At 47.3% G+C, this 24,010-nt stretch overlaps 1 protein-coding gene and 2 long non-coding RNA genes across 3 annotated transcripts in view; 2 read left to right on the top strand and 1 right to left on the bottom strand.

The window, feature by feature from the left end:
* LOC135385808 (uncharacterized) lies at nt 1-7,012 on the top strand. Its single transcript, XR_010420498.1, has 4 exons — nt 1-185; nt 1,427-1,757; nt 5,147-5,283; nt 6,882-7,012. It is a non-coding gene; the product is annotated as an uncharacterized LOC135385808 (long non-coding RNA).
* LOC135385807 (uncharacterized) lies at nt 6,811-23,298 on the bottom strand. The gene is made up of 3 exons (XR_010420497.1): nt 23,208-23,298; nt 22,674-22,800; nt 6,811-6,982 (listed from the first exon to the last, which is right to left on the bottom strand). It is a non-coding gene; the product is annotated as an uncharacterized LOC135385807 (long non-coding RNA).
* The window catches only part of LOC135385806 (facilitated trehalose transporter Tret1-like), a 17,352-nt gene continuing 14,769 nt past the window's right edge, over nt 21,428-24,010 (top strand). Inside the window, exon 1 of the mRNA XM_064615339.1 lies at nt 21,428-21,682. Coding sequence (XP_064471409.1) covers nt 21,601-21,682 — 82 coding nt within the window. The 5' untranslated portion in view covers nt 21,428-21,600. The remainder of the gene's footprint in view (nt 21,683-24,010) is intronic.

The raw sequence follows: 24,010 nt of genomic DNA, 5'->3' as shown, positions 1-24,010 counted from the left end.
TATACTCCAAGGGCAGGCAGCGTAGCTCGTGCAGCGTCGTCCTGCGCAATCTGGCGCTTAAGGGCACGCTGCTGCGCTGGCTTTGATGTTCCATATTCCATATTCCTTGCATGGAAAGGACTTGCTTGGGGACCCAGTGGCAGGTCATCTCCATTCTGAAGCACGAGAACATGGCTCAAAATAAGGTCAGTGAATGTAGCTCTGGCCAAAACAGCAGGCAAGAGCAACTTTGGGTAAGCTTGCTGAAGCACGAATCCTTTCGATATTTCTGTAACAAATTCTGTTTCAGCACTCTTCCTAGTGGGCAATCTACTGAGTGCATTGCCGTGACCCATATCTTTCCGCGGTTTGTAGAAGAGACCATATGTCTAAGTGGAAAGCTTAAGGGCCCACCTAGCGATTCTTGGCGAAGCTTGAACTGGAATTGGCTTATCCCCGCGCAGTAGGCCAAGCAATGGCCTATGGTCCGTGTGGACTTCAAAAGGAATTTCCCAAAGGTACTGATGGAAATGGTCGACTCCAAATACTAGGGCCAACGCCTCTTTGTCCAGCTGACCATACTTCTGTTCTGCACTAGACAAGCATGTTGATGCATAAGCGATGGGACGCTCCTGTCCATCAACTTCACGGTGTGTCAAAACTAATCCCATTCCATATGGCGATACATCGCAACTGATGCACAGTCACTTATTTGGATCAAAATGAACAAGGACGGCAGCTGTCGTCACCAGGCGTTTGCTTGCTGTGAACGCTTGTCCCCGCTCATTTCCCCACTGCCAAGCTTTTATATTCCTGAGAAGTTGATACGACGGATAAAGAAGTATGCAAAGGTTTGGCAGGAAATGTCTGTAAAAGTTAATGATTTCCAAAGAACTCTGCAGCTCCATGATGTCACAGGTGCTGGAGCTTAAAGAATTGCAGCAACATTGCTTGCACTTGGAGATAACCCATCTTTACTGATAATATGTCCGAGATAGTCAACGTCTGTCACAAAAAAACTTGCGTTTGTCGATTTTTAACCCCAGCCCGACGTGCCGTAAACGGCTGACAACAGAACGAAGATTACGTAGGTGACCTGCGTCATTGATGCTAGTGAGAAGAATATCGTCAAAGTACACTACCACATGTAGCAGACCCCTGAGCAAGTTCTCCATTTTTCTCTGGGACACAGCTGGAGCTGACGACACCCCAGGCGGGGTGTATTGGAACAGTCCAGTGTGTCAAAATTGTCACAAACTTTCTCGATTCTTCCTCAAGCACGAACTGCTGATGCACATTCCTGAGATCCAACTTCGTGAGCTTTTCTCCCCAAGACACGATAGACCATAGGTCCTCAATTCTCGGACTTTCTCAACTATTGTTACCTGATTAATTCTGATTTTAAAATCCCCTCAAATTCTCACCCGACCGTCTTTCTTCATAACAGGGACGATCAGCATGGCCCACGTTGATGTCTTGACAGGTATCAGGATTCCATTCCTCTCAAAGCGCTGCATTTCCTGGGTCACTCCTTCCTTAAGAGCAAAAGGCAGTGGTCGCGGCTTGAAGAACTTGGCTGTAGCATCTTGCTGCACATGAACAGCAACTTCCGGACCCTTGAAGGCCTTCTTTGAAGACTCCGGAAAATTCGAATGACATGCCCGTGGTGTCGGAGAAAGAACATAAGTCATGCTGCACGACAGAAAAGTCTATGCCAAGCGCATTACTCCAGTCACGTCCAAGTACAGTGGGTGACTCATCCTCAGAGAAATACAATGGTAATTTCACTTCCTTCTCAAGCAACTGAGAGACAACTCCGCCCTGCCTTGAACTTGAGAACACTCACCTGAGTAACTGTGTAACAACACTTCAGAAGGTTTCACAGGTACCTCGGGTAGAAGTTTCTGAAGACGCTCTTTTGCAATGACTGAAACGCTGCCCGATCGAAAATCCATCAGAGCCAATCCTAATGGAACCATTAGGCCAATAGGCCTATCGTAATTTCGGACATCTCCAATAGGACTAATGGTCTAGCGGTTTCATGGAACCATTAGGACCTAAGGGTCTAATGGCCTGATGGGAGCTCCACAAAAGTAAAAAAATAGAATTTTTTCAGTCTTTTAGAATCTTTTCAGTCTTTTTTCCGACTCCTGCCATGACAGAATTCGGTTTCTCTTGCTCCAATTATTTCTTTTGTTTCCAAGTCTTTTCAAAATATACAATGCGCGCAGCATTTCAAGACGTGAACAGAAAAAGTAAAAAATAAAATAAACGCTCTCCAGGACTGAAAGACCAAAACCACACTTAGGGTGGCAGTGTCCGTTTCCTTTGATGCATTGACATCAAAGGATGCAGACAGCACATATACTATACTTATAGCTTGTCTTCCATGATTTGGCAAACCCGAGAGCCCTGTTTGCTGCCGCGGTTAAATAGAAGGGGTGAGGTGTCTAAAATTATTAATTTACTCACACACGCAACATTGAAGTGAGGAATTGCTTGGGGTATTAACTCAAGACTAACACAACGTCTGTATTTCTTACCCATTTTGGTTGAGGCATTCTGTACATCCATCGAGAATCGATCTTCTGCAGTGCAATCGCGCGTTTTTTTCTCTCTCTCTCTCTCGCAACACTCCATTCCGTCAGAGAATTCTGTCAAGACTAGGAAAATTTTTGAAACTGCCGACACGCGACATCCGGCGGATATACGGAAAGCGACGTCCACCTATGAAGCTCCCAGTCGTTTTATGGATGCGTATGGTACTCGCGCATGGCACGTGGCCTTTTATAGAAAACTGTTAAAAATTGGGCTGTTGGGCTAAAAAAATGCGATAAAAACCCCATGCCGGGAAACAAACAAAAGGGCGACACAACACACAAGATTTTTATTGACAGACCTGCTTACCTGAGCCAGCAACGCCCTCTTCGGCAAGGTTACCCTTTTACATCCTCAAGCCTGCAGAGTACCTTTATCATTTCGAAAATACAGGACTTAGAAGTTGCTAACAGGAGGGATTCTTGATAAGTACTGCGCTTTCGAAAAGATAAAAGTACTAGGCAGGAATGAGGGTGTAAAAGGGTAACCTTGCAGGACAAGGCGTTGCTGGTTCACGTTATTTAAGAAGCAGGTCTGTCAATAAAAATCTTGTTCGTCAGTCTGTGCTGTGTGTTGTGTCGTCCTTTTGTTTGTTTCCCGGAAGGTTTTTTTTTTAGTTTTTGATATCTTTTATAGGCTGCGGGCGTCGCGCGATGCTCAATCGTCTTTACACGCTGGGGCGTTCGCAGCTTGAGTCTCGAGAGCTGATCAATTTTATGGGAGTTTTATGGGGCAGGGAAGTTTTATGAGTAAGCCGGCATAACAAATTAGTATCCTGATGGTCGGAGGTCTATCGGCCTATCAGGACAGTGCGACCTGCCATATTGAATACTGGAAGAGCCGGCTACAGCGTCGTTCGTTTTTATAACAGCTACAACTTTCGACACAAGAAAAAGGACAAGACTAGGACAGGACAGGACGCAGGTTCCGTCTTAGCTTTTGCAGTATTGTCCTTTACCGCGTCCTGCATTGAGTGTTTTGGCGATTATATGGTATTCCATATATCTCTGATGTCCCGTTACGGGCCCCTGATCTACAATGAGGCATCACTTGTTCGACCGCAAAGCCTCGTTGGCGTACCATTTGGTTCTCCTATGGGACCACTAAGCTCACGTGATGGGCAGTTGGATACCCTTTCTTGGGTCGTCAGGGGCCCTCTGGTACCATCAGGCCTTTTTGTGGGGCCATTTGGCCCACCTGACGGGCTCTGGGACAGCATTTGTCGGACTGCTAAGAGTCCTGTTGGACCACTAAGAGTTGTTCATGTGCCGACAAGCTGTTTTGATGGCCCATCAAAATATTAGAATTTCTGATGGAGTGTTAATGGATTTTTCGATCGGGTGGCGACTGTGTCTACCTCCATACAAAGTGACTTCCCACACTCATCAATGGTAACTGTGAGCGGTGGCGACAACGTCACACCGTCTACGTGCCACAAGTCGTAAACTTCTGTTGAATCGTGAATGTCCGCAGCATACTCTCCAACGACGTAACAGAAGCTGGCCTCGGCTGCGACTTTCGAACTGGTGTTGAGAGTTGCTTTTTGGAAGCATTATTGCTTGTTTTGTTCCTCTTGAAGTTCTTAGAGTTGCATACACTTGAGAGGTGTCCTTGCTTCTGGCAAAAATTGCACACATTGCCCGCATGTTTGCACTGTGATGCAAGATGCTCTCCACCACAATGGTAGCGGGTACTTGCAGCCCTAGAATTTTTATGCGACGTGTCGATAATGAAGTACTGTTGACACTGGCCCGTCATATCTTCCAGGTATCCTTCTTTGCTGCTTCTATTGCTAAAGCGGACTTCACAGCATCCACGAACGTTAGGTCCACCTGTTCCAGAAGTCTGGTCTGAATCGCTGCACTGTTGATACTGCAGACGACACGGTCTCTCAACATGTTTGCGAGCTCCGTTCCAAAATTGCAATATTCCAGCAAACATTTCAATACTGCCACAAAGCTACTCACAGACTCGCCTTCCGCGTGAGCGCGCGAGTGAAACCGGAACTGTTGGACGACGACAGACGGTTTCGGACAGTAATGGTTTCCAAGGGTAACCAACCGAGAGTCTTAACTTGAGGCTTAGCAGACTTCATGAGGTCACAGAGCAGTGAATAAGTCTTCGGCCCGCAACAGCTGAAGATTGTAACTTCGTTTTTCACTGGGGCGACATCATTTGCCGCGAAGAAGGCTAGTAGACGCTCGACATACGACGGCCATTCCTACCTTCTGCCATTGCAGGGCTTGATGCTTGTTGAAGACAGGCATGTTTGAAGTTGGCGTAGCAGCAGAAGTGTACAAGAATACTGCTATGGTGCAGACATTTTCTCCCCGTCACCAAAATATTACTACCCCGAGACTCAATAAGAACTACACATGAACTACACGTGGCCCGGCATGAGACAAAATGTTTTGCGGTTTGCTCGCAAATGTCCAGTTTGTCAGAAGTCTAAACCCAGGGGTGGACAGCCGATTGTCAGTCTGGAGCCTTAAGCAGACAGTCGCATGTGATGAAATGAGTCCTTACCCCAGATATCCCCGTGCTAACCAATATCTGTTACTCGTTACAGATCACTTCACGAAGTGGGTTGAGCTCTATCCCTGCTGAAGTTGATGTATGCCCAGATCAGGAACCGACTGCTGGATGTCTTTTCGCAGTTTGGATTCCCGGACCAGCTCATCACGGATAACGTCTCATACTTCACAAGTAAGGTGTTTGTCGATACCTGCTCAGCATTGAGCATCCAACATATTCCCTAGACCACCCAGACAAACATAACTGAGCGGGTGAATAGGAATAATGATGATACAATTTAATTCTTTTTTTTTATTGCGTGTTAGCGCCGCGAAGCAACTGTGGCTATGAGCGGCGTACAGATGTGGACAGACGGATGCGGACGCCTTAGCCCACTCTGCCATGCCGCTGGTCAATTCAATTCAATTCAATTGTTTATTTCCCATTTACTGATGGGTGGGGCCGGGAGAAAAGCTGCAGAGTGCAGCTTGACGAGCCCAGCGGTCCCTACAATAGGTGATAGCAGCAGGGGAACATAATCTGATACAAAGGGAAAAACGTATACAAAGTTACACAGACAGAATAACTTAAATAGTACACATATGAAGGCAATCTGGGACACGCTAGACCAAAACAGACTAAATACACATTACTAAGTACAAGACTATACACAAAAGTGAACACTACTAAGTACTGGCAACGCCAAGTAATGGTAACGCTTACCAGCAAGCGTAAAGATTGGGACACACGCCTTACAGAGATAGGCTTCGCCACTCGTGCGCCAGAAATAGTTCTACTGCAGTAGAGCTATTTTAGACAAGCACCGATTGGTGCCTGTCTATTTGAATTTTGGATGGGAAATAGCATTTCCACTTGAAAACATGCTACAAACCCTATTGAAAAAATGTCTAATGGTCCATCAGAAATTTTTGATGGTACCTTATGGCCCCTTGATGGCCATTAGACCATGTTAAGACCCCTTGGTGGGTCCTGATGGAAATATATTCCTCCTTCAGGGCGTCCCGATGGAGTCTTGACGGGCTCCACACCCCATCAGGACATCCTGATGGGCTCTTGATGGCCGTGAAGAGCCATCAGGAAAGTCCTGATGGAAGTCAAAGGCTGACGGGAAAGTCTGATGGGAGCACGCCGTGCATGTTTTTGCATGCTCAAGTTTGTGCATGTCTTGCACGTGCTGGCCTCCTGTCCACTTTTCGAACACCACCGTCATCAGTGCTTTGGTGCCCTCTATAAGTTCCATGTCCCACTCCACCCCGCATTTATGCTGGGTGGCACTCCTCTTGTGCCATTTGAGAATGTGGTCAAGTTTTTGACGATGTGTGGAGTACTGACTCTGATATGTTAGATATTGCGGCTCAAATTTTACCGTAACTCACCTAGAGTCATTACTTTCGCATTTGTCATGTATATCACAGTCACCGTGACATCCTGTTGCGACTAATGTCGTCCTGTCATGACTCACTCCCATTATGTACATACGTTTCACACCATCGTCCTGCATCACGCCATCACCCATACCTGTAGATAGCTTTTAACTGCCACACTCATACAATCATCCTCCACAGTCACCATTTCACACACATCAATCATAGTGGCGCTTTATGGCTGGAATACTTTTGCGCCACAAACATGTAAACTGCGAGTCATTATATTATGACGGAACAAAGTGGTATGAGAGCGGAGAAGACGATGCAGACGTATGATAGTGTATGTTTGCACATATCCATTTTGTGCAGATTTATATTAAAAGCTTTTTCGTTGTCTTTCAGAATTCGTCGTCAGCCACATCAGAAGCACAGGTCCGTCTGCGCGCGAAATCGAAGCAAGGATGAAGCCTTTTCGCCGCGTGCTGAGCGAGAAGCTGTGTGACCTGCGTAAGAATAAAACTTGCTGAGTGTGAGCAGTGTCTGTTTTGCAAATTCAGCTGATGATCCTCTAGTGGTATTATAGTGGCTATAGGCAATAATAATAGCTATAATCGTGTTCACCTAGAGAACCGATGAAACACGACGAAGAAGGTTACAGTGCATGACATGAGATGGCGCTTCTCTGCCGCTGATCACCCACCCATCCAACCCAAAATGACGGACCGTATTTTAGTTGGTCCGCTGGACCTGATGGCCTGCTGGACCTGGTGGCCTACTGGACCTAATGGACCTGGTGGGTCCCATAAGACATCGACACCAGGACCATTAGCCTGATGGTCGTTCAGAATTTTTTTCCAATAGTACACGCGAGTACACCACTCCAATACCACTCCGCACGATATGCGGAGGCCTTCGCAGCTGTCCCTCAACTGCGGTTCATTGTGCACGCGAGAATCTTGAGGTTGCACGACTGCAGCAGGCATGCCGGTATAACAAGGGCCGAGGCCGGGAAGCATCGCGTAGGGGACTTCGTCCTAAGGCGGACGTATCCACTTCGCGACGCGGCGAACGATTTTGCAGCTTCTGTCACTGACCGATGGAACAGTCCTTACTGGGTGAGTGCGCAACATACACCCGTTACTTATAGGCTGAAACGTTGCAGTACCAGCAAGTAGTCCGGCCCCGTTCTCATCACAGACCTCAAGGAATACATCGGTCGCACTTTGGAGCATGACAAAGGGCATGAGGACGCTGCCACAAGTTTGTTGCGATCACAACCTTTCCACTACCCCATCGACAGAGAGTCCTAATCCGCTGAAGATGGAACAGCTCAGAGCGAGTTACCAGGGCCCTCCCGATATAACCAACGCCTTCAAAATACTCCAAGGTGACATCTTTCCTTTCTATTTTGTTCTTTTTTTTTCATGCAGATGCCTCGTTCATCTACTCGCCGGCCTGCACGCTCCCGAAGCCACAGGCTCACTGGCAGACATCACTGATCAAGGCATCTGTCAGCGCCCGTTCCCGGGGAAGTAAGCCGCATCAATTAGTCAACATTACCACCTGGACCCTGTGGTGGGGGAGCATACTGCTCCAACACCAGGTGGCGCAATCAAGCAGTGAACCTTTGCGTGAACATCCTGCTCTGTGTATACCTGAGCCATTCCATGGTCTCAGAATCAGCGACCGTCATCCATCCGGCTCTGATATACACAGTCAAGGAGCGAAATCGCGTGTGCCTCGTATGCAGAGTACTACTCATCCATCAGGATCTACAGAACGCGACCTTTGCGACAGCACCCGGCTCCATTAGGACGGACACCTCACGGTGCGCTTCGGGTCGAAGAGGCGCCCACACCACAAGATTTGGCTTCGGCCATGATCTGCATCCATCAGTATGCTGTTAATCTACTAGCGCCAAATGCGATGCAACGCCAAAGATATCCAACTGGACAACCCCGACCTACCAGAGATATGAGGGAATAACATCAATTTTATTACGGGATGATGACTGAGGAGTTTCATCGCCGGGGGCGATACTCTAAACCATTGCTGAGGCTCTTCACAATAAGGAACGAAGTCCTGTGGTGCCCAGAAAGGTGAAGAGAGCCTTGAGGGCAGAGCGTTGGTGTGCGGGATGTGGCCAGGGACCAAGCAATTTTGTGAGAGAAAGGGGGCGGGAGTCTAGCTGGTTAAGCGATCCGGTGAGTACAGTTCGGGAAGGTTGGTAGTGTGGGAAATGGAGAAGAATGTGCTCTAGATCTTCAACAGCACCGCAGTGGCTGCAGTGGGGAGAGGCAACTTGTCTCAAGCGGTAGCGCCACTGTGCTGTGAAGGCCACATGGAGGCGCATTCGATGAAGTAATGCGGCATCTTGACGAGAGATATGTGCAGGCATGTGGAAATCGAGCGCTGTCAGCCTGATCATTGCCTTCGACACCGTGATGGGCTGGAACCCATTGGAGAACGAGCCTGTACCCTGCGTCGTAGACAAGTTTGTAAGAAGTTAACACATCCATAACCAGCGGTGCAAATGAGCCTCGGATGCCAGAATTTTCAATTGCTTGCAGCGCACATGTTGAGACAGTGAATACCACCCAATTCCGTTGGGCAAAGTAAACGATGTGCTGCAGAAAGAAAAGTATGGCATAGAGTTCCGCAGCTGTGGATGATGTTTGATGCGAAAGGCCACGTCCTTCAACTACGCCTTCGGATGTAATGAGGAATGCCGATGCGGACTTGCCATTTCGAGACGAGCCATCGGTGTATGCGGCGGCAGAGGTAGAAAACTTCGCGTCTATGACAGCATAAAAATTGCCTCGAAGGGCTTGTGGAAGAACCTGATCTCTGCGGCCCTGGAGATCAGGAAGACGTGCGAAGGTGGGTGACACAGGTAGAGACCAAGGGGCGTTCGGCGGTGTGACATCCTTAGGCATGAAGCCAGTGAGAGCCTGTCGCGCCCTCTGCGCTACGCGACGGAAATCACTTTGAGGACGGTATCGAATTTTTCTGAGGAGTGGTTGACGCGGAATATACGCACGCAGAACGTAGGAAGTGTCGAGCCGTTTCCCACTCACGGAGCACCTCCACCGGGAGTTCATTAGCTTCAGGTAGGACTTGCCGTGTTTCAGCCATTCTTGGAACTCCAAGGCAGCGACGAAGGCTTTGTGCGAACAGGATCCGAAGGGTATTTGACGATGTTGTAGAAACCCTGTGCAAGACTGGAAGGCTGTAAAGCAGAGTCGCCCTCACCAAAACCGCGTGAACGGCTAGAAGGGAGCGTTGATCACAGCCCAAGCCAAATTCAGAAAGATGTTGAATTGCAGGAAGCCATCGCTGCACTTTGGTTTCAAGGTGCTTAATGTGGCGAGCCCAGCGCAGGTTCGAGTCCAGGACCGCACCAAGGAAGCGACGGGAACGCACAGGCTCGAGCTTCTTTGTACCCACCCCAAGAGGGAAATTACTCATAATCTTGTGAGTGAAAGGCAGCTCGACGTACTTTTCGGGCGAAAGGTCCATTTCAAGTCGCGTAAGGTAGAGATGGACATTGTTTAAGGCTTGTTGCAAACAGCGCTGAATGGCTAGTCGTCACTTGCCTACTATCCTAAGGGCAACGTCATGGGCATACACGAAGAATGCTACTTTGCGAAGAACTATCGATTTTAGTTTATATATCGATTTTAGGTATTTTAGATCTGCCATTACCACATTAAAGAGTGTAGGACTGAGAATGCCTCCCTGGGGTACGCCTTGATGAACAGGGTGCTTAGGGCTTCGGCCTTGGGATGTGCGGACAGCGACACTTCGGTGCGTTAGGAAGTTGTGGAGCCAGCTGAAGAGCCGACCAGATACTCCAAAAAACCGCAAGGCGTGGAGCACACAGATGTGCGAGACGGTATCATATCGTAGAGACTAAGTCGAGAACTGGATCCATGGAGCTTCGGTGGCGATGAGGGAATAAGTTGTCGAGACACTATAATAAAGCCACGACCTATACATTAATCACAAGTCGTGATACACCTGTAGCGCACCGCAGCATCTAGTCTAAGTGTCATCCTCATCATCGTCTCTGCCCGTGTGCCGAGGTTTCGTTTTCATGTGCACTCTAGAACTATCTTCGTTGTAAAGCCGAGTCACCTCCGTTCTTGTTATACACATCCGGCGCTGCAGGTGCCATCACACCCCTCTGGTTTATCACTTTTCCCGAAAAGAACTTAAGCAGGAAGTTTCAGTATGAGAAGGGGATACTTCATGCAGCAGCGAGCCGATGAACATATCGCTGCGCTTTACGGCCAGCCACGACACATTAGATTTTGGAGTATGGAATGTTGATGAAGGCTCTCGAGCCTTTTTCTGGACGTAAGACAATGAACTTGCTCTTTTTGTTGTTAGTTGCTGTTGTAGTTTGTGTTCTTCAGGGTTAGGTTAGGTAGGCAGCGGAACATTTCCGCCGCCCCATCACAGCTCACGATTTTCATGTTCCCACCACAGTGGCATTCCGTCGTCCAAAGCAGACGAAAAATCAGGAGGCGTGGCCTTTCCGTGTCACCTTATTGGTCGCTAGTATATCGCTCTCGGCAGCTCTCGCCGACGTTGTGAAAGACGTTTGGCATGCCAATTTTTTTGGCTCGACGTCTCTCCTCTTCCATCGCCAGAAATGCGCGTCTATTTCCGGTGCACGCTCACGACGTCGCGTCGGGCGTTGCCAAGTGAGAGCTGGCTGGCAAAAAGGAATGAGTGAAACCGCTCCTCTGGATATTCCAGGCGGCGCTCAGGAAACGTGTATATTTTACGTATAGTGGTGTAGACGCTTTGGTGTGTTTTTAGTTATGTTAGGTTTTGTTTTTGCTAGCCTTTTGAAGAATTAATTACAGGGTAATAACAATAATAATAACTCTTTTGGGAACAATTGTAGTGAACATATTGCCACAAATCATATTCGAGAAACTTCCAGGGCAGGCACGAAACGGTACATCTCATCCCGGCGCATGCTGAAGCAGCAGCAGTAAGAAGCTTCCAGACACATCGCCTGCTCTCTGGCAAACTGTTAGGACCACACGTCCGAAGTCCCTTTCGATGTTCCAACTTCTTCCTCTCCTTCCTCGTCTTTTCCGCCCATGGGTTACACCACCCATCCCCACAGAGGCCCGGAGCCTAATTAGTTATTTGTGGTTGGGAAAGTACATATTTCTTTAGTTGATCCGCGTGAGCTCTTCTGAGAAAGGTGTTGTCGTGATTTCCAACGACGTAGACGTCTTGGATTTTGTTGCGGATGTAATACGGACCTTTGAATGGATTCGTGAGCTTGCCCTTTGGTACATGCGTTCGAGGCAGTGCTGGATCTCCGATAGCGTAGTTGGCTGGCTTTCTGTGGATGTTGACTTTCTGCATCTGACACGTTTGTGATGCTTGTAGCAATGCTCTGGCTTGTTCCCTAATGTGTTCAACGCTTTCGTCTTGCGCTACGAGTGCCAGGTCGCTTGCCGAGTGTATGGTGAGTTCCCGAGGTCTTATAGGGTCGTAGCCATATAGTACGTGGAATGGTGAGCGCTGTGTTGCCGAATGGGGAGTTGCATTTATTTGAAACAGTATTGGTGCAATATGTTGTTCCCAATCTTGTTGTGAGGACTGATTACTTGTATGGTTGACTGCTTTTGTGAGTACTTGTAGAATAGAACGGTTGTATCTCTCGACGAGACCGTTTGAGCGAGCCAGGTATGGTACTGTCAACGTGTGCGTTATTCCGTGGGATTCGAAAAACTCCCTTGTGGTGTTGCTAGTGTAGGCGCTGTCACCGTCTGAAATCACTGTTGTACCCCGTACTTGTGCACGTACACGTACGTGCTGCCCGTACTTGTATATTATGTCGTTTTTTAGGAACTCAACGACGTGTATTGATGGACGTGCCTTTGATGGAACAGGCTTGGCCAGAACGTATCTTGTGGAGTGATCCACGGCGGTGATCAGGTACCGGTTAGCAATGCCTTCGTTGATTGGTCCTATGTGATCCATAGAAACTACTGCGAATGGTCGGTCGGTAATTTCTCGGAAGTGTAGTTGTCGTGTTGGTTGGTTGGTTTTGTGGTTTGGCAGGTTTCGCAGCTGCGAACGTACTCTAAGACATCTGCGTGCAATCCAGGCCATTGGTATTTGCCTGCTATCATAGACGCAGTTCTTTTTGGGTCCTTGTGGCGGTGTTCGTCATGATAGAGACGAATAACTGTGTCCCTTAGTAACAGTGGTAGCGCGATGACCCGTTTTTCTTTACCTTTGTTGCGAAGTACGCGTATCAGTATTTCTTCTTCTAGGACATAGTCTTTAACGATCCTGTTGTCGCTTCTTGTGAGGGATGTCTGTGGTTTTCTGAGGGTTTCTCTGATGAGTGCCAATTCCGGGTCTTGAAGCTGAGCGTTTTTGAGTTTGAAGTTCTCAGCGCGCACGGTGACAAGGGCAACGATGCTTCCCGGAAGTCTTGACAAGGCATCGGCTACTACATTTTGTTTTCCTTTCTTGTGCTTGATAGTGAAGTTGAAGTCGCCGAGGTCCAGTGCAACTCTTGCAAATCGTCGAGAAACGGTTGCTTTAGAGGCTAAGTGCATTGCAGTGCAGTTATCTGTGTATATAGTGAAGCTCGGGAGACCCTGTAAATAAAGTCGGAAGCGTTCAGTTACAGCCCAGTGTATGGCCAGTGATTCTAGCTCGTTCGCCTGACGGACTCTATCCTGTGCAGGAACGAGTCTGCTGGCGAATTCCACGGGTCGTTCATTGGATCCGTGTTTTTGGCAAAGTACCGCGCCGAAAGCGTCAGAGGAAGCGTCAACATAGAGGATTGTTTCTTTGAATGGGTCGAAGAACGCTAGTATTGGTGGATTCTTGATGCAGGATTTTAGTGTGTCTAGGGAGCGCTGGCATTGTTCAGTCCATTGGAATTTTACACTTGCTTTGGTGAGTTCAGTGAGTGGTTTTGCTACTTCTGCGAATCCTTTTATGTACTTCCTGTAGTACCCGGCTAATCCAAGGAATGATCGAACTTCTTTGGCGTTCTTGAAGGATGTGTATTTGTCGATGTCTGCTGTTCTGGAAGGGTCAGGGGTTACACCGTTGTTGGAAACGATCCTCCCGAGGAAAGATATCTCTGTCTTGAGAAATTCGCATTTTTTATGTCGACTTTAAGGCCTACTTGAATCAATCGTTGAAGGACAAGATCGACCACTTCAATATTTCTCTCTGCGTCAACAGTGTGGATGCATATGTCGTCCATGTAGAGTACAAGTTCTTCTGACCTTTTGAACTCCTCGAAGTATTTGTCCATTGCAGCTTGCATTGTAGCTGGAGCGTTGCATAAGCCGAAACTCATTCTGTTGTACTGAAAGTGCCCATCGGACGTGACGAATGCAGTCTTGTGCCGGTCCTCTTTGCGAATAGTTATGTTGAGAAATCCCTTTTTGATGTCCATTTTTGTAAAATAATTGGACGATGCTAATTGGTCAAGGACATCATCAATGCGAGGCATGGGATAGGGGTGCTTGATGGTTTTTGCGTTTAGCTTTCTGAAGTCGTTACATAAACGCAAAGGTGTCGTGAGATGGTGGGGCTGATGCACAACAATACAAGGCGAAGCATAATGAGAGTGTGAATGAGACACAATTCCTTTCGAGAGCCATTGTGTTACTTCCTCTTTCATAAATTTCCGGTCGCTCCATGAACAGCGGTAGGGTGCTGACCTTATTGGTATATCGTCTGTTAGTTGAATTGAATGTTCCACATCAGAGACAATGCCAATGTCAGAATTGCAACTTGTGAAGGCCTGTTCGTTTTTCTTTAGGACTTGCTTCAATTTTTCTTGTTGTTCAAGTGGTAGGTGAGAAACATATGGAAGAGTTGCACCTTCGGTAATGTCGGCAACACAAGTGTCGTAGGTTGCAGTATCTACAACGGGCGGTGCATCAAGAGTCGGTAGAGTCTCGGTTTGCGGAGTGCTTATTTCTCCTGAAAGTGATGAGCCGAAGTACTCAGCATTCGGTTTATTCTCTTCATTTGTACATAGTGTTGTTTGGATGCTCTCTAGCACAACATGGTTGTCCTCTGTGATGGTACTTTTTATTTTGGCCGCGCATCGCCAGTCATTGCCTATGATGACATCTTTCGGAAGGTCGTCAAGTACGGCGATTTGGGAGAGCAATGCCTCGTGTCCATCGACTGACACTGTAGCAGTACAGCTGGCTCTTGGTGTTACAGCAATATTGCCAATTGCTGTGACGGGTTGCTCTGTCCATTCATCGAGGATCAGGTTGCATCGTTCTGCCATTTTTTGTGATATGAATGTGAGCCATGATCCTGTGTCTAGGATTCCTTCAGTTGTATTCTCATTGATCTTAACAGTTATAACGGGATAAGCTGAGGTGCCTGGATGGATGGTAGAGTTTGCGTGGTATGATTGCTTGCGGTTATGTTCATCCCGTGCTCCGACGGAGCTTGAGGTAGGCAAGACGTCGTCGTGCGCTTGTGGTCGAAACAGGGAGCGTGCTGCTCTTTGTTCGTTTCTTTGGTCAGGAAAAGGACAGTCGTAGCTTAAATGACCGTACTGTCCACAACGGTAGCAGTTATAGGCTGCCCGGTCACGTCTTGGGGGCCATCTTGTGCTGGGGTCTTCTCCTCTGATGCAGTCTCCACCTTGGTCTTGGTTATTGTAACGAGTGGAATAAAATGTTCACTGGCGTGTACGTGGTGAGGTTCATTGTGGTACTGGCTGTAGGCTTCTTCCTTGAAGGTTTGACGAAGGGTCGTGCTGTTGTACGAATGAGTTAGCTATGTCAATGGCAGTTTGAATAGCTTCCATGATGTCCAGATTTGTGCCACGATAGTGAGCTGTGGTAATAGTCACAACTTCGCGTTTGTTACACCCGTAGAGAAAACAGTTCAGCTTGTCGGAATTTGGAAGTTTGTATGGACACGATTCTGCTATTTTTAGCCGAGCGAACAGATAAGATGATATGTCTTCATTTTGAAGCTGCGTGCGTTGGACTGCAGTTGTAGCCCAATTCATTATTGTGACACTCTTTTTGAATGCTTGACGTATTTGCGTTTGCCGGTCTTCCCTTGTTTTGGAGTGCACTCCGATGGTTTCGTTCCAGTCACGAGCTGCGCCGCTTAATTTCATTCTGGCAACAGTTAATGTGGTAGAATCCGTCCAGTTGTATTGGTCTCGTATTTGCTGCATGTCTGTTAACCAGCTGTCCAGTTTATCTTCATGAAGTCCGTCAAAATTTCTTATCATAGCTGTCAAATCGAGTTGCGGTGCAGCTAACTGACCTGAAGGATTTGAAGCTGCTATTCGGGTGGCGTGGTCGAAGAATGTCATTTGCGTTTCCATATTGCTCTCATGGTCGACAGACAGTCCCTGATTGTCTCAGGAGTCTCCTGCGCTGGCGGTGGACAGGAATTTGATGCATCCGTGTTCGTTGTCACGGCCGAATTTCGCTGAGCAATACGTTGTGCTAGTATGTCTTTAGTCCCTTGGCACTCGAGGTCAACAGATATGCAGTAGTCTTCTAGTACCTTTTTGGGCAGGGAAGCGATTACACTTACATTGGTACACTGTAGAATTTCCCGGTATTCGGAAGGTATAGTCGGCTGCGCCATGTTAGGAACACACGTCCGAAGTCCCTTTCTTCTTCTTCTTCTTCATCCTCGGGGAAATGGCCGTTATCCACTAAGGGCGATTGGCCAGTACCAGATGAGGGTCATAGGCGTGGATTTTCCTGAACGCTAGCTATATATGAGAGGAGGAGGAGGAGGAGGAGGGGGTTGAGGCTTGTCGGAATAATGATAGGTGTGGGACTCGCGGAGGATAGCCGTGAAGTTAAGCGCAAGAGAAAAGGCGAAGATACGTTCGCTGCTCAAAAGCGCTGGCTAAGAGTCATGAAGGCAGCCACACTAGATGCTACCGTCCAGTTCCACCTCCCAGCAAGTCCCTTTCGATGTTCCAACTTCTTCCTCTCCTTCCTCGTCTTTTCCGCCCATGGGTTACAAAACGCATGTGCTGTTTCTAGACCTTTCGGCGCGACGCTTAAATACTTGTGCGCCCCAGGCTGCAGCATTGATTCTTTGGACTCAGTTGTGTTGAAAGAGCTATCACTCTTGTGTTAGCCAGTTAGGCAGGTGAATAAAGTGTTCGCCGATTATTCGCCGTCTCGCTCGTCTGCTTTCATCCGTGACATTTCTGGTGGAAGTGCGGGGCAATCCCTGCTCAACGGCCTGGAAGAAAAGCAACGACTGAGTCGAAGACAGCGTGGTCTACGTGCGGAATTCGGCCCATTGGGACCACCAACACGAAAGAAGATGAATGCGACAGCCACCATCGGCAGCGCGGCACGGCAACAGCTGGGCGCATTCGCGACCCGCCCAACCTGCACCACTCAGCTGCCCGCCGCGCGCACAAGGAACTCCATCGCAAGACAGACGTACGGCGAACGTCAGACTTGAGGCCGCTTTGCTACTACTGTGGAGAAGCCACCCACGTCTACCACCGTTGCCCGTATCGACGACTGGGTCTACAGGAATTTTCACCTGACGCCGCCCGCTGCAATTGAAGACTCTCTACGGCAGCAGAATGCTTCTGCTGACTTACAACGCGACCAGGCCCCGAGCTCGACGAAGTCGACGAACAGCAACACAGACCGCAGCGACGCTCGAAACCTTACCAGTGACTTGCAAATACTTCTCGACGATCACGAGACAACTTCGTTAATCGATAACGGCGCCGACGACAATGTTATAAGTGCTCCGTTGGCTACGAGGCTTCGCAGGGTGCAAACGAAATGCGATGACCGACACAGGTTCCGGCATCGGGACGATGCCACGTCTACGGAGGGGGCAATGCCACGAATCATCTTCAAGAAACTTCAAGGGCAGGCACGAAACCGTACATCTCATCCCGGCTCCCGTGGCTCAGTGGTTAGCGTGCTAGCCATGTTACGTCGAGACTGGGAGGTACCCGGGTTCGAATCCCGGTGCCGGTGCTGTCTGGGGTTTTTCCTGGGTTTTCCTCAGACGCTTTCAGACATATGTCGGCACAGTTCCCCTAGAAGTCGGCCCAGGGCGTCAGTCGTGACGTTGCGCACATACGTGAGGCCGACAACGGCAAGCCCTTTCACCATCACCACCACTCATCCCGGCGCATGCTGAAGAAGAAGGAGCAAGAAGCTTCCAGACACATCGCCTGCTCTCTGGCAAACGCATGTGCTGTGTCTAGACTTTTCGGCGCGACGCTTAAATACTTGTGCGCTCCAGGCTGTAGCATTGATTCTTTGGACTCAGTTGTGTTCAGAGAGCTATCACTCTTGTGTTATGCAGGTGAATAAAGTGTTCGCCGATTATTCGCCGTCTCGCTCGTCTGCTTTCATTCGTGACACGGCAAAATACGGCAGGGCCGCCAAAGGCTTGCAACACTGGGTTGTGGCTTTCAGCGGCTGTCAACGGTCTTCGAGGTACGTACATAAAACCTTTCTATGATTGATCTCAAGGTACAACAAAATGTCATAGACATTTCATAGACGAGAATACGTTAGTAGCAATAAAACGGCTGACAGAGACCACTCTTAAAGGGACCATGAAAAGATACTTGACAAACCCACGATCATTGTTAATTAGTTCCCCTGTACTAAAGTATTACTCTGTGAAATATGAAGTTGAAAATCGTACAAATAGCGAAAATATTGTATATTTACCACAGGCGTGAACGGCAGCTGCTACGGCCCGCCTCCGAGGCGAACTGGCCGTGACATCATACACAGAACATGTTGCGGATTCGCGGACGGGTTTTTGCGAGCAAAGTGTAAAATTTTCAAACAAGCTTGCATACTTTGTCATGAAATATGTTTTAATTTGACTTGGAGACAAGATTGTAACTAACCGTTGACACAGAATCCTACGAGAAATGTAATATAGCCGTTGACTGTCAGCATGGTTACCGGAGCACGTTTTCCTCTTTGAACTTCTTCGTCAGAACATACCTTCGTCGGTGACATTCTACGAGCTGCTGCGTACCGAACGATCCATAGACGCTGTATGTGTCACATAACCTGTACCTCCATTGCTGATAATTTGCCTTTCTCCATATTTCAAGTGATTTCGACGGGAGATGGACAACGTCGTTGTTGTCCAAACCGAAACCATGCACCCACGTGGTCCGGCGGGGTGTGTCTCCTCGTCGTTCACAGTTGGCTGAGAGGATTGAAAGGCGATGACGTAAGTCCACTTCGAAGGCATATATCCAGCGGTCACGCCCTGCTATTTTTGTCTGATAACTGCGCCCCCGTTGTACTGAATACGGTTAAAAGTCGATGTGTGTGCGATAGTGATGGATCATGAGAACGGTTTCCTGCAGAGTACTCGCAATTCTCGAAAATCATTTCATGGTTCCTTTAAGTTTGAACTTGCAGTGAATCTTGCTTGGAGTAAGCTTGATGAGTTCCGAGCTTTGGGTTTACAATGGTGGTCACATATAGAAAGGTTAGGACTACTATCATAAGAATTGTAACAGCACAGACAATGTACTGGTTCAAAATCTCCTCAATTAAAATCTGTGCCACCGTTTTCTGCAGCTACTTGCATATTGTGTGTTGTGCTTTCATATCTATTATTTGCCCGAACAGTGGCTGTTTATGCTTCTGTGTGACATGGTCAATGAAAATGATCAGGTCTCTGAAACTTGTAGTGGATGTGTGATATGATCATGTTAGTAGATGTAGTACAATTACTGCTCGCTTTGATTCTGTTACTCTGACCTAGAATGATATAAACATGCCATATAACATGTAGCGAGCTTTATGATTTGATATGAAGACGGTTAGTGGCTTTATGATAGGATTCGGTACATAGAAGGTTGGTTGTGCCTGAACGTCAGTAGATTATTGATTGCTCGCTGTGATTCTGCTGCTCAGTTTGCAATCGAAAATTTCTAGTAAGTGTAAGAAATTATTAGATGTCAGATATAATAATTATGGCAAGTTTTGATTCTGTTCCACAGGCATATGTTGATATGAACGTCGTATAAAGTTCGTAGTGAATGTTATGATATGCCAAGTAGAATAATTGTTCGCTATGATTCTGTTCCTCTGATTTCGACTGAAAATTTGCTGTGAGTGATTATGATATGTCAGAAAGAATACTTATCCACCTGGCTGTAATTGATATCTTATAGTATAAACATAATGTGGTGAGCGATATGATGTACTAGATATTGAATAATTATTGCCCCCTAAAAAAGGACCCTTGATAAAGCACCTCCCTGCACAGCTAAAATATATTGCTACGAGTAATTCCCGAAACAGCCACAAAATTATTTGTTGACTTTGTCCCTTTGGTCCATGGAGGCTCTAGGTGTTGTGTTTGTCCCTAGATGGAGTCCGTGGTGTCCCTAGATCGACTCTTTTGCCTATCTATCGACATATTTCTACTGTTTATACTTCTGCACTGTGGCTGTAAACTAGCTGTCTGTAGCTGAGGTGCGATCGAATTCACACTCTTGACCCTACACGAGCAGCGTGTTGTTAGCTCTCTGCAGGAAGTGCAAAAAACCCTGAATGTCGTTTTTTTTCTCTTGAATAGCAAGCCGGCGTGCTGCCTGGCTGACCTTTCCCCTTTTTCTTTCCTTTCTTCTTCCTTTCTGCCAATAAATCCCCACCCCTCGTGAATCAAGCTCGGTTCAGGACCACAAATTTTTCCAAGGTGAGAAGAGTTGGGTGAGGAGTAAGAGAAGAGTGACAGGAAGAGGACGAATGGCGAAGTGTGAATAGGCGAGGACACGCCGCGTGTCAGGTGTTGCTAGCCACCACTGCCTGTATTCGCGGTGCGGATTCCCTACGTGTCTATCACACCCTTTGCTGTAAAACTTGAAGTGAAGGCTTGCGTCGATGCGAAAGACTGTCCTTTACAGTTATCCGACATAAGTCGGGGCCAAATGTCGCAAATCCCTTTCGCGTTTCCCTCACAAAATTTAAACGCGGTCTCCTGCGCGTCGATGCAGGGGTTCTGTCTCAAGGATAGCATAGTCCGCAAAATAACAGAGTCATGTCTCGCTTATCCGGAAGCATCGGTACCCACCCTCTGTCGTCCGGATAGCGAATTTCTGCATAATCGATTCCGTAGGGAATGCGCACCCCCAGTGATGTGTGTACGTTGTATCCTTTCCGTCTGTATTTTGGTTGCGTTTGTCAGTATCCGTATGGACGAATAAAGTGAGTTAAAATTTCTCGTAGAGTTTGTTTCAACGTTGGCAATTGTTTCTAAATAAATGCAGCGACGGCGTCCCTGTTTCCGCACACTGAGAACCCACATGGAAATCTATGCGACTTTTTCGACGTTGGGCAACGCCGACTTATACGCCAGCCAGGCTAATTGGGGACACGGAACACATGTACCGTGAGTGCAGAAATCGTAATTACCTCCTGTTTCAAACCATTAGCTACCTTTGTTCACACGTCGCACTGAATACAACAGAAGACCTCCTATCCATATGATATAATCCTATCCTACAATATAATGCTCCAAAAGTGCTCCAGACTACAGTGCTGATGCAAAAACGTATATATGCCCATTCCTCAGTCTGCCTTGTGCCGCCGAATATCCAACTGTTAATTACTCGAATTCAAGTTTTAGGGCGCAAGATTGGGAACGAAGTCCCCTCGCTGCGACCATAACACAATTGGTGTTATTTGTCGTAACACACACAAAAAAAAGAGAAAAGAAAAGAGAGAGTGAGAGAAGGCACGTATGATTTCTTCGACAAACACTCACCCACTTATTGTTTCAGAACTGCAATCAGACGCTCGATACTATGTGATCTTTGAAAAGGATAGAAAACAATACAGACTGTGTGACGCATGCCTTACATCATTCCTGAAATGCATCGTGAGAAAGGACGTTGAACGCTCCCCCATCTCTTCATGCCGGCTTCAACCGCCTCGATAACAAGTTCCATCTATGACTGAGGCTAACGAGGATTGGACAAACAACTGCGTGTGCATGCAGACGGCACCACCACCGATTAAGCCGTTCCTACATCGCTAGAGCGTTCTCAGCAGCTGATCCCCAAACTACATCCGAGGGACATCGTCCCATGAAGCCCACTTCAGACATGGACCAGGAGAAGATGGAGTGCTCCGTTCTGCCCACACAGCTGACCAGCAGGCCCGAGAAGGGTAACGGTACCATAACTAGTTCTGTTTTTGTGAAGACAGGATTTTACGCACTCCACAGAAAAGAGAACAGCACCGGATAGCAGTTGAAATTTCGCCTCAGAACGAACCCCTACGCTAGATTGCATCTGTCGTCATAGCATAGACTGGTCTCTGGGGTCAAACAAGGCCCTGAACCGGCATATTCAGTGCCACTTACCACATGAAAGAATGCGGCAGGCACGAAGCTCACAGCGCTTTCGCCCATCTTTCGTCAAATGTGAACCACTTCAGTTAGCTAGTGGCTTGGATGGTCATAGTGTTACTTTTACCATTTTCACCCTTCGGTGGTAACATATTACGAGTACGTATCGGAGTAGCTGATGTGACCTGTCCTGTTTGTACCAGGCTTTTCTTTAATGTTCACCTCAGCTATCTTCAGTTTCTCTATGGTTCTCATAAGGTTGTCATAAAAGACATTACCTCCGGGCAAACCCATTCAGCAACATAACGAGAAGGAACAGTGGTCCTACTCTTGCACGTCTCTTACTCCTGGCGTCGTGTCTTTTGCATCATACTCATCTTTTGATGATGGCAAGATCCATTCCCATATAACGTTTGCTGTCTCGCCCGTTACCTTTACAGCGATAATAGAGCTTCACAGAAACAATTGAGTTGTTACCCACGGCGTTTAGCGAGAAGCATCATTGACAAGAAAGCAGCCATGAACCAGTTTTTCTATGGCCTTCTTGTTAGTGGCGTATCGCGTTTGGCAGGCGTTCCAGACCACTCCGCCGGAGAAGTCCACCCGTGTAAAACAGTAACGGTCCCGTGCCCTCTCAAGGTTGCGACTGAGTGACAACATTATTGAAATGAAACCCATCTTCATGGCCACATTACGCAATCGACGCCTCCTCCCATTATCATCGATACTGGCATTGGCTTATCAGCGCCAGTTGGAAGCGGTTTACAGCTTTTGTTGGAGCGAGAAGGGAGGGCAGAGACTCTGACCTACCTCCAAGTGAGATGAAGGAGACGGTGTAACAAAGGAAGCAGTGCGCTTTTGCAACGTGATAAGACGGCATGGACTGTGCCAGCGGACACAGGAGCACAGGTTTATGGGAAGCAGCGTTTGCTTCGACCTGCGGTAGCAACATTTTGACTAATGTCACACATTCTCCGGAAATGAGTCAACCATGAGCATTTTGTCTCTCATCTCCTTATTCTCCTGACGGAGATTACTTTATGAACTTTACTCTAGCGAACGTGAATCATTATCCTTTGGGGGGAACTTAAATTTTCAGCATGCTTTATATTTCTGTTGGCATGTGCCGCTGGCAAGTCGAGCACAAAAATATTAGAGCTATCCACTAGTATAAGTCAAATTGACTCCTTTTACCATGAGCTTTTTTTTTTTTACTTTTGCTCGATTTCAGGTGTTTATGCATGACGGAGGTGCGTAAAGTTCATGGTTGACACTTGAGTGTCATTCGTGCTATTTGCTTCTTCGTAAGGGCTAAACATGTGTAATTTTTTCCACATAACTCACGTGTCGTTGTTGGTATTCCGGCAAACCGCCTCATTAGCTTGACATGCCGTGGGTTGCTGCTCGCACGATGTTTCTCTATTTGTCTCGTGACCCCGTGATAAATTTTCTTTTTCAAAAACAATCCCCGGCCATCGCGAATATCCAGACTGCTGGGTTTACATTAATTATTTTAGGCTCTTTAGTTCCCTTCCCATTGATACTGATAAAATAGAAACAATATATTTACAATAACAATATGATTGGATGGCGCTGTTTCGTGGCGCTCCAACTTGACTGGGTCTCTCAGAAAGGGCGATTGCACTTATGTTTTGAGGGGGTAGTTTAACTCTTGAGAATGGTCTGCAGCACACAAGAATGTGAGACCGTTGACTCACAAAGCCTTTTCATACAGATGAACTAATGCAAATAATTGAGCTAGAAAAATAGAAAAAAAGTGACTCTTTCCACAAGGTGTCACTTCACGCGAAGGCGAAGTGCGCTTACTCAAGCGACAATTTTTATATGTAAAATTCTTGCATGTGCAATGCAAAAATGGCAATGTTCCTATTATAATGCTACAAGGTGCACTAAAAAAGGCTATGTTTACTTATGTTAAGTTTCGAGTTCAACTAGTCAGATTAGATCGATTTACGAGTGCCGACCTTCACATTTCACTGCGACCTTTTTACCAACCTTCTCATAGCCTAATGTTAGCTTTGCTGTAAGCTTTCTAAAAACTCTCTCAAAGTACTAGGATTGAGGACTCTTTTTTTTTGTCGGATAGCTAGTCCAGTAGCATATCCTCCGATTTTTATTGTGAATTA

The sequence above is a fragment of the Ornithodoros turicata genome, chromosome 2, assembly GCF_037126465.1.
Source record: "Ornithodoros turicata isolate Travis chromosome 2, ASM3712646v1, whole genome shotgun sequence".
NCBI classification, from domain to species: domain Eukaryota; kingdom Metazoa; phylum Arthropoda; class Arachnida; order Ixodida; family Argasidae; genus Ornithodoros; species Ornithodoros turicata.
Note: the sequence above shows the minus strand (reverse complement) of the source record. Positions and strands in the feature narration are given on the sequence as shown.